Here is a 14748-nt window from a genome sequence, read left to right on the forward strand (position 1 = left end):
GCATTTTACGTGGTCTACCGTCTGACTTGACCACGGTTACTTATTCAGAGGAAGCATCTTTGACCTGCGTGCCAGTGGAGACTATCTCACAAACAGAGTTACCCCGGATTTTGCTTTCTGTCCTAGTTTCCTGTCCCAACCCGGGGCCCTTTTAGGGCGCAAGTGAAATAATGTGCGTTAGGGTGGATTTGATGGAAAGACTTGCCTTGGTTGGATGAACTTCCTTACTCAGCAGCTCTCAGCCTATGTTTCCACATTCTCCACTGCCTCCTTAATGACTGAATGCAGCAGTGTCGGCTTCCTTTTTCGTCTTCGGGTGCCTTTATGTGTTCTACCGGGATGGGTGTAGGTATTTAAGTGTGCGCAGGTAAGATTCACCAGAAGGCAAAACAAATTGACTTGGTAGCTTGATCGTATCAAAATATTTCTTCCTTGTCCTTCCTAGGGGCCTTGATATTTTAGGTAGGGCGTTTCAAGATTCTTGCCTCTTGGCATGACAGTGAGCGGAACGACAAAAGCGACGAAAATATTGATAAATTGAGCTACTGAGGGGAGATGGGGAGAAAATAGCGAGGTCCGTTATTATAAACCGGAGCAAACATGACCAAACAGCTAGTCTGCCCCCAACAGAGCATGGTTAACGATCTGGAAAAAGTAGAGCACATAGAACCTTGACATTTGCCTCACATGAATTTCACCTGATTTATGACTAGCTGATCACGGGGGCAGTCTCCCTGGTTGTAGTGGGGCAGACTCCTAGGTCTATTCTCACTAAGAACCATCTTGATCTAAGTTCCCCAGAGCCTGCCTTTAATCTTGCTACGAGAGAACCCTAGATTTTTATCAGCGGTGCCCGTTGGCCTCTTTTTGGCGTCTAAATCCATTTCTGTCTAGAAAGAAATTACTTCGCCTACTGAACCACTGACCATACCAAGACTACACAATAGACTTACACATAAAGTTGTGATCCCAACGCACAAGTCAACTCTGTTTACTTAGTGAGCTGTCAAAACGAGGCTTCAATAACAACTATCTGATGTAAACCTTATCTCTTATTAATGCCTGATTTCGCAAAAGAAAGGAGAACCCCACTTCGCACCGCCTAAGTCGGTGAAAACTTAGCATACTCTAAACCTCCAGCTCGTCATTTCAGGGAAGGCGATATCGGGTTAACGCGGGGAATAATCACAACATGCCCCTTGAGGCAAGCCCATGCGTCCTAAATGTCCGGTTTTAATTCTTACGTGAATGAACTCACCGTTCTTCTAGAACAATTTTGTTCCTGGAAAAAGGCAGGTCGATCATTGGCGGCGGTTAGGCCAATTAGCGACCGGAATGCATCACCGGGGCCCGGGCCGGTTGGGCTGTGATTGGACCATCTCGCCGACGAGGGGTTAGGTTTCAAGACCGATCTATAAATGCAAATCAGTGCTTGATACTTGAATTGTTGGGCGATAAGATGTTGGCATTACATTACCTATTCATTCGGGATATATTTCGTGATTTGGCTTCGGTTGTGGACTTCTTCTTTTAACGCATTCTCCCACTCATTTTTTTCCTATTCAGCTATTTTCCCACTTTCCCTCGTCTCTGAGGTTCACCGGTTTGCAGAATTCGGTCATCAATCCAGACCGATCCACAGTAAGTCGTGTGTCTGCGACAATGATGTCCGACCCCACGTTTGAATTTGTTTTATCTAATCGATTGTGTTCTCGGTTGCGATTAGGCCTTGACTTCTAGTTGATCGTGGATTTTCTGTCTCTAGAATCTCACCCCTCCTATACTAGCCTTGGGAAACCTTACCGGCCCCCGCAGACTGGGTTATGACCTTGCTGTAATTGAAGTTCAACGTCATGACTCAAACTCTCCAAGATAAGACCATGCCACTGGGCATTCAACGCAGCGGGAGCCGACTCGGAGAGCTTCTGGTAGCCGACTCGCTTGTTGCTGCAGGTTCAGCAGCACTTATAACGCCTGCCGTGATGATCTTCGACCGGTAAGATTTGATCTTCTTATTTTCAGAAGGAGTCTTGAAGCTAACAGCATCCTAGACTTGTTGTCGAAAAATCCTTTTACAATCAGCCTCTTCTCCCCGCATTTCGCAAGCATCTTTGGTTCTCCCTTACACAGCCGGCCACCTTCTTAACATCACGCCCCAGTCTCCTGGTCTGGTCCCTCTACACAGCTACGTTTGCAACAGCCAATATGTCAGAGACTTTGTTGAACAAAGTCTACCCCAAGATCGACCACGCGATCGCGGGGATGACCACATTTGCATCGACCTTCTTCGTCAACTCCTCCGTGGGAATCTGGAAAGATGTCAAATTCGCCCAACTTTTTGGCCACAATAATATTAAAAATACCCCGACTCCATCGACTACAACACCTACAACTTCGACTCCCAACATCGTTCGCTCAATCGGCCGAACCAGAATTCCCTTGGCTACATACTCTGCATTCCTTCTCAGAGATGGCCTTACAATCTTTGGATCTTTCAGTCTCCCCGCTATGGTCTCCGCGAACATCCCAGACTCAGTCGCATCTCAGGAGTATTTGAAGATCTTGATTGCGCAACTCGCCATCCCCGCATCCATTCAACTCGTTAGCACTCCCATTCACTTATTCGGGTTGGATGTTTATAATAGACCCCAAGTGCTACCGATGAAGGATCGGATTTCAAGGATCAGTCGCGATTGGATTGGCGCGTCTCTCCTTCGCATGTGTCGCATTATCCCCGCCTTTGGAATTGGTGGGTTCCTCAATACGGAAGGACGTTTGTATCTACACGACCAGTTGGATGAACGACGTAAGCCTTCATGAGGAAAATCAAATTTCCTTAGATATAAAATTATAGATCAATATACCCTTTTTCTTTGTTTCTATTTTCCTTGACTTTTTCCCGACCTACAGTATTCACTGCGTCAATATTTTTGGGGATTGTGTGAGGCCCTTATCCCCACTAACCTTGGTAGTTGACCGGCCCGGTTTTTTGCGGTTTGCCTCGGCGCGGGACCGGGCCACACAACGGGTTTTCCCTGAAATCCATTCTTCGTGTTCATGCCCTAATCAACATTGAATGCTGGTTTGTGTCATATGTGTTACTTGATTCTAATTAGCTCAGGCATTTCTCCCATCAATTGGAAGTGCAGATCACCGTCCCGGTCGCACATGGGCAGCCCAAGGTAATCCCGGGCCGCTTGCTGAACTATAGCAGGGCTCGGAAGCCTGATCCGATCTTGAACCATCGAGAGTTTTCTTCTGCTTCGGTATTCGATGGTATACTTGTAGTTGCATCTGGGAGTTTCAAGTCTGGTGAAGGGATTCATTTCATCTCCAAGGTGCCTTGCCGGCAACTTCCGATCGTGGACAGTACGTAGATCATGACCGAAGAAATACACAGCAAGAGGCATTATCGCGATATGTAACTACTTGAAGCAAAGTCTTTTAAGTCAGATCGGTCTCTAACTACTCGTGTCAATGTGCATGAATCCTACCCCACGAATTAACCCCCATTATGCGTACTCACTAGATCCCTCGTCTCCACATTGGGCCGGTGGGCCGGTAGATCCATGCAGCCAAGATTTTTTAGGGACACTTTAGGCCGTATAGAGGGAGTGGAAGTCGGCCCGCCTTGATGGAGGAGCAATCAATGAAAGCTTATGAATTTCAAAATAAATGCTTTAATCTGAGCAGGGATAAACTTTTTAAGCTTGTATCGCTTGTATCTGTCCAGGCTCGGGAAAAGTGGGGTTCGGCCTTGCTTCTCGGTCCTTGTCACTCGATTAGGTGATAGTCTGCTCGGTGATTAGACGGTATCCATGGATCTACAGGAGTGCATGCCTTTCATCTTCGGATCATGAACATTTTCCGAGATTTGCATCATTGTCTGCGTCATGTTATCAGCCAATGGGAAGCTGATCTACCATAATACTCGCGTCAATTGGCGCTGTTGCCTTGCGTAACCACCTGCCGGGCAGACTAGTTTACTATACCTATGTTGCTCCACAACACGCTATCCCAAGATATTCTTCTCATTGAGACGCGTAAAAATGAAGATCCCTTGCATACGGAGCAGAGCTACATTTGAAGTAGTCTTTTGCGCAGATCAATTGCTTCGCTTCTACATGATAGAATGGTTTAAAACTGACTACAGATTCCCGTCTAGTTCATCCCCCTTAGCTACGCAAACCCACCAAATTCATCCAGACTATCATGAAACTCTCCACTCTTCTCCAACTCTCTCTTCTCAGCCTGGTATCCGGCTCCAGTCATGAGAACTTCCACCGCAGAACTTCCTCGTGCGACCCATCAACCCTCAACACAACTGTCGGAACCTACAATGTGAAGGAGAATGAAACCATCTCAGAGATTTCTCGCATAACCAACCGCGGAATTTGCGACATTTCTCGAATGAACCGGATGGCAGATGCTATGATTCCTCTTTACGCAGATGAGGAACTTCTCATTCCGCCCGAATCCTGCCAGCCTGATAACTCGACATGTCTGATCGTTCACAAACCTGGTGCCACGTATTCCAACTGTGTTAAGGGCGGCCCTCATACCTACTACACTATCAAAGGGGATACACTTCGATACATCGCCCTGAAACTCAACCTTACATTAGAGGCTCTTCAGTCGACTGCTCGGGACGATGGGACTGGTGTTGACGCAATGTTTGAGGTCGGCCAGTTCGTTAAGCTTCCGCAATGCAGTCCGAGTACTTGCTCTTTTCATCCGATGACATTCACCTACGGGACTTATAAAGATATTGCGGAGAAAACGGGTGCGACGGTTGGTCAGATTATGGCTGTTAATCCCACGTATAATCATACCTCTGTTGCTAAGGGAGAGGGTGCTGTTATTACTGTGCCGGGTAGCTGTGAGTACACCGGTTCGAACATCACTATTATATCCTGAGTCAGCTTTGAAATCTTGGCCTTGTCACTATTTATTTTGTTTATGTGTATAGCTGCTGCTCTATCTCACATTTTTGATTCCAATCAAGTCGGAATTTCATATTTTCTGAAATATTTGGCAATCACTATTCCTAGTTGATTTTATGATATAGCTCTCGAGTTGATCTACTTACTCGATTCAGTCTTTCGCTAAACCAAGTGGGGTGACATTGGCTGCGCCACTAAGGTTGTAGGCTGTGCAGGTCAGGCTTGAGTTCAGGCAGCAGAGCCTCATTGACTCATCCTCAGTCACTCTTGTACCTGTTAATTATGCTCAATTATTTTACAGAGTAAAGGCAGAGAAGACAAAAAATCAGATACCACTATGTCAACAGCACAGATTCCAGATGGCTTCCTTCGAGGACCACCAAAAAACGCCACAGTCCATCAGATAGACTTCACCAAAACAATGCCCGCTATTCTAGCGTTCAAAAACAATTTTGCCGCCGTAATTGACAATTTCATGACTGAAAGCGAATGCTTGGAGCTGCTACAACTTGCAGAGAAATCCACGAATCCCGACGCCCAGTCAAAGGCTCCAGTATGGGAACGTGCGATGATCAATGCAGGCGGGGGCAAAGAGGTCATGTCAGTGGACAGCCGAAAGAGCGGACGAATCATTTTCGATTCCCCAGATATCGCACAGCGAATCCTTGATCGTCTACATCCATTTATGCGCGACTTTGACCTCGATAAGATACATAACAGGCCCCCTATTACGGGACTTGGTCCTGCGAGACGTGGGGAGACGTATCATTTATCCCGCTTAAATGAGCGGCTTCGTTTCCTGCGTTACGAAGGAGGAGACTATTTTCGACCACATTGGGATGGGTGCTATGTTACTCCTGATGGGAAGGAGCGGTCGCTTCTTACTATTCATCTGTACTTGAACGGGGATGGCGAGCAGGATTTGGATGAGCTGTTGCCGGAGATTGAGCGTGCTGAGAAGAAGCATGCACTTTTCGCACAGGATGGGGAAGTTGATTTAAACAATATTTTGTACGACACGCCCGATTCTCCCGGTCATGCGTCCACAACTGCAGAGTCGCAGGAGAAGTTACTTGGCGGGGCTACTTCATTCACCGACGATTATCGGGCGCGAGAAGTCGTGCGCGTGTTTCCAAAGACGGGCTCATTATTGATTTTTCAACAGCGAAACTTGATGCATTGTGGCGATGATGTCTTTAGAGGCGTCAAGTATACTGTTCGGTCGGACGTCATGTATACATGTGCGAGCGAGTCGGAGAACAAATAAAGCCGATGACTCGATACGAGAGCTCGGGAACTTGGAATTCACACCGCCTCAAAATGGGCTATGACCTCAAATCTAACCGTCGCTTGAGCTGTAACTTGTCATCATCAAACTCTTTGCCAAATATCATCATGGTTCCCACAAATAACCTTTCCTACACGGCTCCCGTCAACCCACCGGGAGAAACCCCACTTTCTCACGCCCAAGTATGGGCCGGCCTTGTTTTGAAAATCCGCTCTGCTGAAAGCTTTGTGTCGGGAGCTATCTCTAAGACAGAGGTGTTGAGCGAATCGGTCGATCCATCATCAGGGAACAAAATTATTGTGCGAGATGTGGTGTTCCGCGAATCGGGCAAGAAAGTCCAGGAAACCGTGACGGCATATGAACCTACCCGAGTCGAGTTCGTGCAAGCCGGCGGCAATATTAGCAACGTCATCAGCGAGGGAGGCAACGGGGAACTTTATTTGACTTACATCTTTGAGTGGAAACACCCCGAAGCGTCCAAGGAGGAGATGGAAGAGCTTTTGGTGAAGGAGAAGAACATGGGAAAATCGGCGGTTGAAGGGACACTCAAGGTTTTGCGGCAAATGGTTGCGGATCAGAAACTTTGATATTCATATGATCCACAGTCAAGCATCAAGGCTCAAATATGTTTTTTCTTGACTTAAACAGAGAAGAATCGGAATCGAGAATGAAGGGCGTTACTTCCAAAACACGCTTACAGAGTCCATGGGTTGCTGTTTTACAACTTATTCTAAGGCTCCCCAGCTTTGCTTTCTTCCACGAACATAATGACAAAAAGTACATGTTGATCAGAGATTTTTCCATTATTCACGGCAAGTAGGAGGAGCTATTGCATCTCTAGGTGAATACTGGAAATCAAGACTAGTGGATTGATTAATTAACGGCCAATTGGATAGATCATGTGAGAGCGGAGTACACTATACGCCTCAAGATCCAATTGCGACCTGAATGACCATCCTGATCAAAGCCACCCATTGAAATAATGTCGACCAATGTTTCCTTCAACGGCACGAACTCTGGATATCAGGCGGGGATGATCAATGCAGGTGGCAATGTCACCACAAATATTGGTAAGTGGGAGACAGCTCTAGCTAATAGATCATGACTAACGAATGAAAACCTTAGTACAATCAGAACCGTCGTCGGCCCAGGCATGCCTATGGGATTTGCGGGTCACCGATCCTGAAGATGATATGGAACGGATCAAGAAAACCAAAGGAGGTCTGCTTGAGGATTCATACCGCTGGATTCTAGATAACGAGGAGTTCAAACGATGGCGAAGCAACCAAAATCAAAGCAACCCTCTCCTCTGGATCAGAGGTGATCCTGGAAAAGGCAAGACGATGCTCCTGTGTGGTATTATCCAAGAGTTGACGCGATCTGTCGGGGGTATTGCGAATGTCTCATTTTTCTTCTGTCAAGCTACGGATGGGCGAATCAATACTGCGACAGCCGTTCTTCGTGGCTTAATATATTCCCTTGTCTGGAAACAGCCGCATTTGCTGCAACATGTGCGAGGTCGGTATGAAAAAGCAGGGAAATCACTTTTCGAGGGCGTGAATGCATGGAGTGCCCTCGCAAGCATCTTCACGGATATTCTGAAAGATCCAGACTTACGGAGTACCTATTTAGTAATCGATGCGGTAGATGAATGCATAACTGGTCTTCGCTTTCTTCTGGACCTGGTGATCCAGGAATCATCGGGCCACACACAGTCAAAGAAGGCCCAGTTAAAATGGATTCTCTCTAGCCGTAACTGGCCTGACATCATCGAGCGTCTTGACACTGTAACACAGATAGCGCCTATCTCATTGGAGCTGAATGAGGCATCTGTCTCTAAAGCTGTGAGCATATTTATTCAATATAAGGCTTCCCAGTTGGCGAGTGTGAAGAAATATGGTGACAAAACCCACGATACCGTCTGCCGTTACTTATTATCACACTCGCAAAATACTTTTCTTTGGGTGGCCTTAGTCTGTCAAGAACTTGATAAATCTCCGCGAAGGAAAATTCTCAAGAGCCTAAGTGCATTTCCATCTGGATTGGACGCTCTCTATGATCGGATGATTGACCAGGTTCACCAGTCGGATGATGCTGAACTCTGTAAGCAGATACTAGCTATCATGTTAACAGTCTACCGGCCTATCACTCTTCACGAAATGTCCTCACTTATTGAAGTTCCGGACGATGCACTTGATGATGATTACGATGACTATAAATTCCTTTCAGAGGCTATCGCAGTTTGTGGCTCGTTCCTGACATTACGGGAAGACACTATCGTTTTTGTCCATCAGTCAGCAAAGGATTATCTGCTCCGGAAAGCAACGAATGAGCTGTTTCCTAACGATATTGGAGCTGAACACTATAATATTTTCACGCATTCTCTCGAAACTATGCGCAGGATACTTCGGCGTGATATCTTTGACATCAAATTGCCTGGAATTCCGATCAAGGACGTCAGACCTCCCAGAAAAGATCCATTAGCAGCGGCACAATACGCGTGTGTATACTGGGTAGACCATCTTCAGAACAGTACGCGCAATAACACCAATACGCTTGATAAGGGAGGTCCTGTGGATCTATTTATACGGCAGAGTTATCTTTACTGGCTTGAGGCCTTGAGCCTTTTGGGAAGCGTTTCATATGGTATCCAAGCCATGCAAAAACTTGAGGTATTGATTCAGGTATGTCCACTAGTACCAACATAGATTGGGCCCACACGAGATGATATTTCCAATACTCTAACAAGGAATGTACCTGTTTCAATAGAAGGAAAGTGATTCACAAGCCCTATTGGACCAGGTTCGAGATGCCTATAGGTTCACTCGATATTACAGAACAGCAATCGAGATCAGCCCGTTACAAGTATATTGCACACCTCTGATCTTTAGCCCAACAAGTAGCCTTACAAGAAGGCATTTTCAAATGGAAAGACCAGATTGGGTTCTGAATAATCCGATTGTAGAGGAAGATTGGAGCCCTTGTCTTCAAACTCTCTATGGGCATAGTCATTTCGTTAAATTCATTGCCTGGTCTCAAGATGGAAGCCGACTCGCCTCAGCGTCTCTTGATAGAACGGTCATGATCTGGGATCCAGCCACCGGCCATAGTATATCCTTCAAGGGGCATAATGATTCGGTCAATTCAATTGCCTGGTCTCCAGATGGAAGCCGACTCGCTTCGGCATCATCTGATGCGATGGTCAAGATCTGGGATCCAGCCACCGGCCATAGTATATCCCTCGAGGGGCATAGTGATTGGGTCAATCCAATCGCTTGGTCTCAAGATGGAAACAAACTTGCCTCTGCATCTAGAGATAGTACAGTCAGAATCTGGGATCTGACTACTGACCAGAGTATATCTCTCGGGGGACATATTGGTTGGGTCAATTCAATTGCCTGGTCTCCAGATGGAAGCCGACTCGCCTCGGCGTCTTCTAAGACGGTCAAGATCTGGGATCTAGCCACCGGCCATAGTATATCTTTCAAGGGGCATAATGATTCGGTCAATTTCATTGCCTGGTCTCCAGATGGAAGCCGACTCGCCTCGGCGTCTTCTAAGACGGTCAAGATCTGGGATCTAGCCACCGGCCAGAGCATATCACATAAGGGGCATAGTGATTGGGTCTATTCAATCGCTTGGTCTCAGGATGGAAGCAGACTTGCCTCGGCATCTGATGATAGGACAGTCAAGATTTGGGATCCAGCCACAGCTCAATGTGTTTCGACAATCGATATTAGCTTCCAAGCATTCCTTCAATCTAATCAAATCTATTTTGATTATCTGGATGCCAGTGTTGTTATCTCAAAAGAATCTTTCGAGTCAAATGGATATAGCTTGAGTGATGATCATGTCTGGATAACCTATCATGGAGTCAACTTCTTGTGGCTGCCTACCGAATATCGACCATTATACACACCACATTATGCTTTTTTCAGCAACAAATTAGCAATTGGATGCTCATCTGGTCATGTTCTTTTTCTCGAGCTCGCAGAACAGAGCCTCATCACTGATCATTGAATTGTGTTTATAACACATCATATTCTTGCATCTCCAGATCTTCTATGGCATTTTCTAATAGATAGGCTGTCTGCTTCTTATAGAGCTGTCTTTGATGCCTTGATTTGGTAAACACACTCTCTAGTGCCAAAGTATGACCGACACCGATTAAGGGGCCCTGGGATTTGTTAACCCCTTTTTGGCCTAATTACTAGCCTGACTATAAACTTCTCTCCAATGCAGATATTCTTCCTTCATTGCGACTCTTGCCTGCAACAATTTTACATCATGATCCTTGCACCCCGGTGTGAAGGATGGTGCTGTAGGGATGGAATCTTACGTAGAAGATTGTTCGAAGTTTATTTCAAGTACTCAATTTGACTCCGCCCACTAAAAATTACTGACCAACATTAAGGCCTTAATTGTGTGCTTAGCAGATAGGTGTCAATCATATACCGGCCAAGCTGATTTGTAGAATGACCATGTCGTATCGAATTCATTTTGGGTAATGAGCCCTCGCATCAAACTTGCAAAAAATCCATCGTAATGCTGTGTTGGCATAATAAATACAATACGGCTATACACTAAATATTGATAATTTTCACACAACGCTGGCTGGGCATCTAGGAACTCGTTCCCATTTCTCAGGCATCCGGCACCACTATTTTGCCTTCTGACACCTGAACCGCGGTCCCGGTCAACACAACCTGCTCAATCTTCCTATTGCCATCCAGAGTGACATTGACTCCGATGTCACTGCGTCGGTTCATCTCAACGCCCTGCACAAAGTGGTACCGGTGCTCCTTTCCAGCCTGACCTTCAGTCAACGTCAGGTATGCCGCTAATCCACTAGCCGAGCTACCTGTCGCCGGATCCTCAAGCCCGCCCAACATCATGCGTGTCCGGATAACCTTCTGATTCATAACACTATCTTCCACATCACGAACAAAGAAGTAAACACAGATCAGCCCAGATCGCCAGCCCTCATCCAGATAATTTCCTTGCACAGGTACCAGCTGGCCACCCGCCGCAAGAGGAACCGCAGCCAAAGCCTCCAAAGAAGGCAGCTCAATAAAAGTCTGAGACATGCCATTCACAATCGAGAACAAGGGGAACGAAACATCAGCCTGCGGGAAAAACGGCGCCAAAGTCGTATGAAGACGCAGCATCTCCTGGAGCGGGAACCGCGCAGCATGGATACGTGTGTTATGGGCGATCTGCGCAGCGACATACTGGCTCGCTTGATCTTGGATGGTAATGGGGATCTCGCCAGATTTAGTGATCAGCGTGGTCACCCGGCTACCGGCGGCCCCCGGGGCCTGGCATAGGAACCATGTTGCGGCTCCGATGGTTGGGTGTCCTGCGAATGGAATTTCACATTCGATGGTGAAGATGTCGATTTTGCGCTTAGACTCCTCGCGAACAGGGTGGACGAAGATGGTTTCTGACAGGTTGAATTCCAGGGTAATCTGGTGCTTTTGGCGCTGTGTCAGCGCTTGGGATTCATCTTCTGGTAGGAAGACTACGGCTAGTGGATTGCCGGAGTATGGCTTCGAGGTGAAGACGTCGAGAGTGACAAAGCGTAGTTGAGTCATGGTTGTGGGTGGTCTAGGGTGCTAATTGAGTCAAGTTAGAACTGATGTTGGAACTGGAGTTATAATATTTATACTCTTGCCCCACTTCGGCTTCCAAGTGACTTTTGACTCATTGGTGACGAAGCGTGGTGGGTCGTGCAGCTGCCGAAGCTACCCGCTATCGGCAGAGAAAAATTACATCTGGAGATTGACATATACGCCGTAGTGCACGAAACCATTATTATTAATTCAGGGAATGACAAAGTCTTGTAATTGGCCCCGCTCTGCACCCCACTGCTTCATTCCCTCAATCAATGCATGACTGAACCCTGCATGGTATCGCAATCCGTTCTCTGGCCACGAGGGTCGACCTGCCCGCCACAACGTCCAGTTCTCAGCCATAACGCCCTCGGGTGCTCGTAGTAATCCAACCGCTATGTCGACTATTTCTGGTCGACCATCGCAGCTATAAGAAACTGTTGCTCCACAAGTGCGGCAGAATGTTCTCAACACATCCGCGGTGGAGCGATAGGCCTTGGCTGACCCAATGAGTAGATCGGGAGATGGATTAGGCGAGATGTGGTTCACTGGGACAAAAATCCACCCGATGACATGCGTGCCATTTACCAGCCGACAATCGTCACAAAGATCCATGCAGGCTAACCACTTCGTTTGGTCCAATGGGGAAAGCCAACTTTGGCCGGTTGGACTGGCGATAAAATCGGCTTGCGGTCGACTTATATGGAATGACACGCCACCGCAGTGGCATTCGGCGAGCAATTTTTCGTCACTTACCTCGTCATCCCGTGGTGTATCTTTGATGGGCTGCGAAGAATGCTCAGGCATGACCAGCTCCAGCTGCTGCTCATCGATGGTGGAGACCACGGCAGATAATCCTCCGTCGCGTGCGGAGTCCGGGTGTAAGTGGGTGGTGAATCTCCATATTCCTGTATCTGCCCTATTGGCATCAAATATGGCGTTAGAAATCACCCATCTGCCATCGGCATGGATCTGATCTCCAATTTGGCAGCCACAGGTACTGCAGAAATACCTCGTGGAAATTGATGTAGCATGTTTGTAGGCAGTCAAATTGCCAAGGTTGGATGGAAAGATAAACTGCGGCTCAACCCCAGATGGCAATCTAGCATGAAAGGTACACGGCGTGCCATGCGTGTGGCGACAGATGCTGCAATGGCACATATGCACATTTAGTGGTAGAGAAGCGATGGGCACATGTATGGAGAACTGCACAGTGTGGCAGTGACAGGATGCTGTCAGTACTTTGTTGCTGGAAGCCATGGTGAGTCAATAATCGAAGCTAGTAAAATGCCCAATATCCTTGGTAGGAAGTATCCAGAGGACCAAAAGAGGGGAACGAGCCATCCTCGTATTGATAAATGCACGGGCCAGTATCCAGACTCGCGTTTAATCACTGCATGTGCTTCCAATTCGCCGATAGCTCCTGGCCGATTGCTTACATAAATCTTCGACCGGAACTGTTAACTAAATAAGTAGTCAAGCTACATTGCGAATAGCTTGGTAACCTCACTCTGTTCTAGAGCCCACAACAAGTTGGAATACAGGCATTGCCCAGAATTTGTTTGCTTTGAACCCTTAGAGGTATCCCTTCTGATGATTGTCAACTCTCTTTTGTCTTTTCCTTGGGCTTTTTATATGAATGAAAGACAAGTTTAATTCTGAGAGTTTTCTCCCTGGCTAAAATCATAAGCGTTCCCGAAGCCTCTATTCAAGTACTGGGCCATAACAACATCCTCCGAAGTCCATTCAACTGGAATTTCCAGTAAATTTTCTTGCTCAACAGTTCCCTTAAGATCATAAGCAAGTTGCAATTTCATGGGATTTCGATACCAAGGCGCAAAATGAACTGTTGCTCGATTAGCCAGGGTAACGTAACCAGATCTCGCCGGACATACTCATCGCCAGCATCACTCGTATCTGATCCGTCCGGTTCCCCTTTCCAGCATGCCAAAGGCGCAAGTCCCGTATCACTATGGATCCTTTTGGAACAAGTGGCTGACAGGGTGGGCGTATTGCTCATCGCTTTTCAAGTTCTTCTGCTTTGATTCGACCACTGGCCCGTTCACCGTGTTGGCCTTCTTGCATATGGAGATTTGTGCACTTGTGCGTTCCAAGCCAAATTTCGGTAGAACCATTTGGGATCATGGTAATCAGTGGAACGTTGATTACATGGGCGAATGGATGGCTGGGGTGCTTGAAGTCGGCATCTGAGTGAACTGGTTGAGATATTGGTGGGTCTTCGTCTGTTGGGGGCATGGCTGTGTTGCCTGAGCAGAACGTCCATTTTGGACGAGGACCCAGTGCTGTGGATGTAAATTGGGTTGCAATTGGGTCTAGTAGAGCTCTCAGCTGACGTGTCATGGATGGATGGGCGTAGATTACTTACTTAGAAATATATGAGAATCAAAGTACTTCTTCGTTGGTGGTCGGTCTTGCTGAAGATCATTCGGGTTATAATTGAACGGGCTGTTTTCTTTTCGTGCATAGAGCTTCTGAGCATCATTTATCATCTTCTTGTTAAGTCGATCGAGTATGTCATGTGGAATCACGTCGGTCACCACGATAAGGCCATCGTGGAACAGGCTTCGGATAGCAGCTTCCAGGTTCTTAGGGGTGAGTCGCCCAGAATTGACTTCCCCTCGCGAGGGGTTGATAGCAGTTGGGTAGATTTGGCTGGTAACAACAGACCTTGCTGCTCTAGTCACTCTTGCAGGGACCCAGCGTGGTCTCACTTGGTTGAAGGCTGGCAACATTACAATGCTAGATATGTGGGGAACTTCCAAAGCGATATATGCAAGGGAAAGTGCGGCTTCGAGAATAGACAATTCAGGTCGAGATGCTCTGGGGTCGTATTGACGATCATTTGCGGGGTAGAGCATTGAGAAGCTTGGTTAGTCACACATAT

At 47.0% G+C, this 14748-nt stretch overlaps 9 protein-coding genes across 9 annotated transcripts; 5 read left to right on the forward strand and 4 right to left on the reverse strand.

The window, feature by feature from the left end:
• Positions 1-1853: 1853 nt before the first annotated feature.
• On the forward strand, positions 1854-2820 carry N7484_011747 (uncharacterized protein; the record flags this gene model as incomplete). The annotated part of the gene is made up of 2 exons (XM_057122134.1): positions 1854-1996; positions 2052-2820. The coding sequence occupies 2 exons, from the start codon at positions 1854-1856 to the stop codon at positions 2818-2820; spliced, it is 912 nt and encodes a 303-aa protein (XP_056967888.1).
• A 1392-nt stretch (positions 2821-4212) lies between these two features.
• Positions 4213-4917, forward strand: N7484_011748 (uncharacterized protein; the record flags this gene model as incomplete). The annotated part of the gene is made up of 1 exon (XM_057122135.1): positions 4213-4917. One exon carries the CDS (start codon positions 4213-4215, stop codon positions 4915-4917), a length of 705 nt encoding a protein of 234 aa, XP_056967889.1.
• A 363-nt stretch (positions 4918-5280) lies between these two features.
• On the forward strand, positions 5281-6210 carry N7484_011749 (uncharacterized protein; the record flags this gene model as incomplete). Its single annotated transcript, XM_057122136.1, has 1 exon — positions 5281-6210. The coding sequence occupies one exon, from the start codon at positions 5281-5283 to the stop codon at positions 6208-6210; it is 930 nt and encodes a 309-aa protein (XP_056967890.1).
• A 128-nt stretch (positions 6211-6338) lies between these two features.
• On the forward strand, positions 6339-6818 carry N7484_011750 (SRPBCC family protein; the record flags this gene model as incomplete). The annotated part of the gene is made up of 1 exon (XM_057122137.1): positions 6339-6818. One exon carries the CDS (start codon positions 6339-6341, stop codon positions 6816-6818), a length of 480 nt encoding a protein of 159 aa, XP_056967891.1.
• A 395-nt stretch (positions 6819-7213) lies between these two features.
• N7484_011751 (uncharacterized protein) lies at positions 7214-10251 on the forward strand (the record flags this gene model as incomplete). Its single annotated transcript, XM_057122138.1, has 3 exons — positions 7214-7301; positions 7357-8915; positions 9001-10251. The coding sequence occupies 3 exons, from the start codon at positions 7214-7216 to the stop codon at positions 10249-10251; spliced, it is 2898 nt and encodes a 965-aa protein (XP_056967892.1).
• A 623-nt stretch (positions 10252-10874) lies between these two features.
• On the reverse strand, positions 10875-11825 carry N7484_011752 (PhzF family phenazine biosynthesis protein; the record flags this gene model as incomplete). Its single annotated transcript, XM_057122139.1, has 1 exon — positions 10875-11825. The coding sequence occupies one exon, from the start codon at positions 11823-11825 to the stop codon at positions 10875-10877; it is 951 nt and encodes a 316-aa protein (XP_056967893.1).
• Positions 11826-12053: 228 nt separating this feature from the next.
• Positions 12054-13103, reverse strand: N7484_011753 (GFA family protein; the record flags this gene model as incomplete). The annotated part of the gene is made up of 1 exon (XM_057122140.1): positions 12054-13103. One exon carries the CDS (start codon positions 13101-13103, stop codon positions 12054-12056), a length of 1050 nt encoding a protein of 349 aa, XP_056967894.1.
• A 392-nt stretch (positions 13104-13495) lies between these two features.
• On the reverse strand, positions 13496-13751 carry N7484_011754 (uncharacterized protein; the record flags this gene model as incomplete). Its single annotated transcript, XM_057122141.1, has 2 exons — positions 13496-13689; positions 13739-13751. 2 exons carry the CDS (start codon positions 13749-13751, stop codon positions 13496-13498), a joined length of 207 nt encoding a protein of 68 aa, XP_056967895.1.
• Positions 13752-13859: 108 nt separating this feature from the next.
• N7484_011755 (uncharacterized protein) lies at positions 13860-14722 on the reverse strand (the record flags this gene model as incomplete). Its single annotated transcript, XM_057122142.1, has 2 exons — positions 13860-14176; positions 14230-14722. The coding sequence occupies 2 exons, from the start codon at positions 14720-14722 to the stop codon at positions 13860-13862; spliced, it is 810 nt and encodes a 269-aa protein (XP_056967896.1).
• Positions 14723-14748: the final 26 nt, after the last annotated feature.

The sequence above is a fragment of the Penicillium longicatenatum genome (assembly GCF_028827895.1).
Source record: "Penicillium longicatenatum strain IBT 33135 chromosome Unknown contig_7_segment0_segment0, whole genome shotgun sequence".
In the NCBI taxonomy this organism is placed as follows: domain Eukaryota; kingdom Fungi; phylum Ascomycota; class Eurotiomycetes; order Eurotiales; family Aspergillaceae; genus Penicillium; species Penicillium longicatenatum.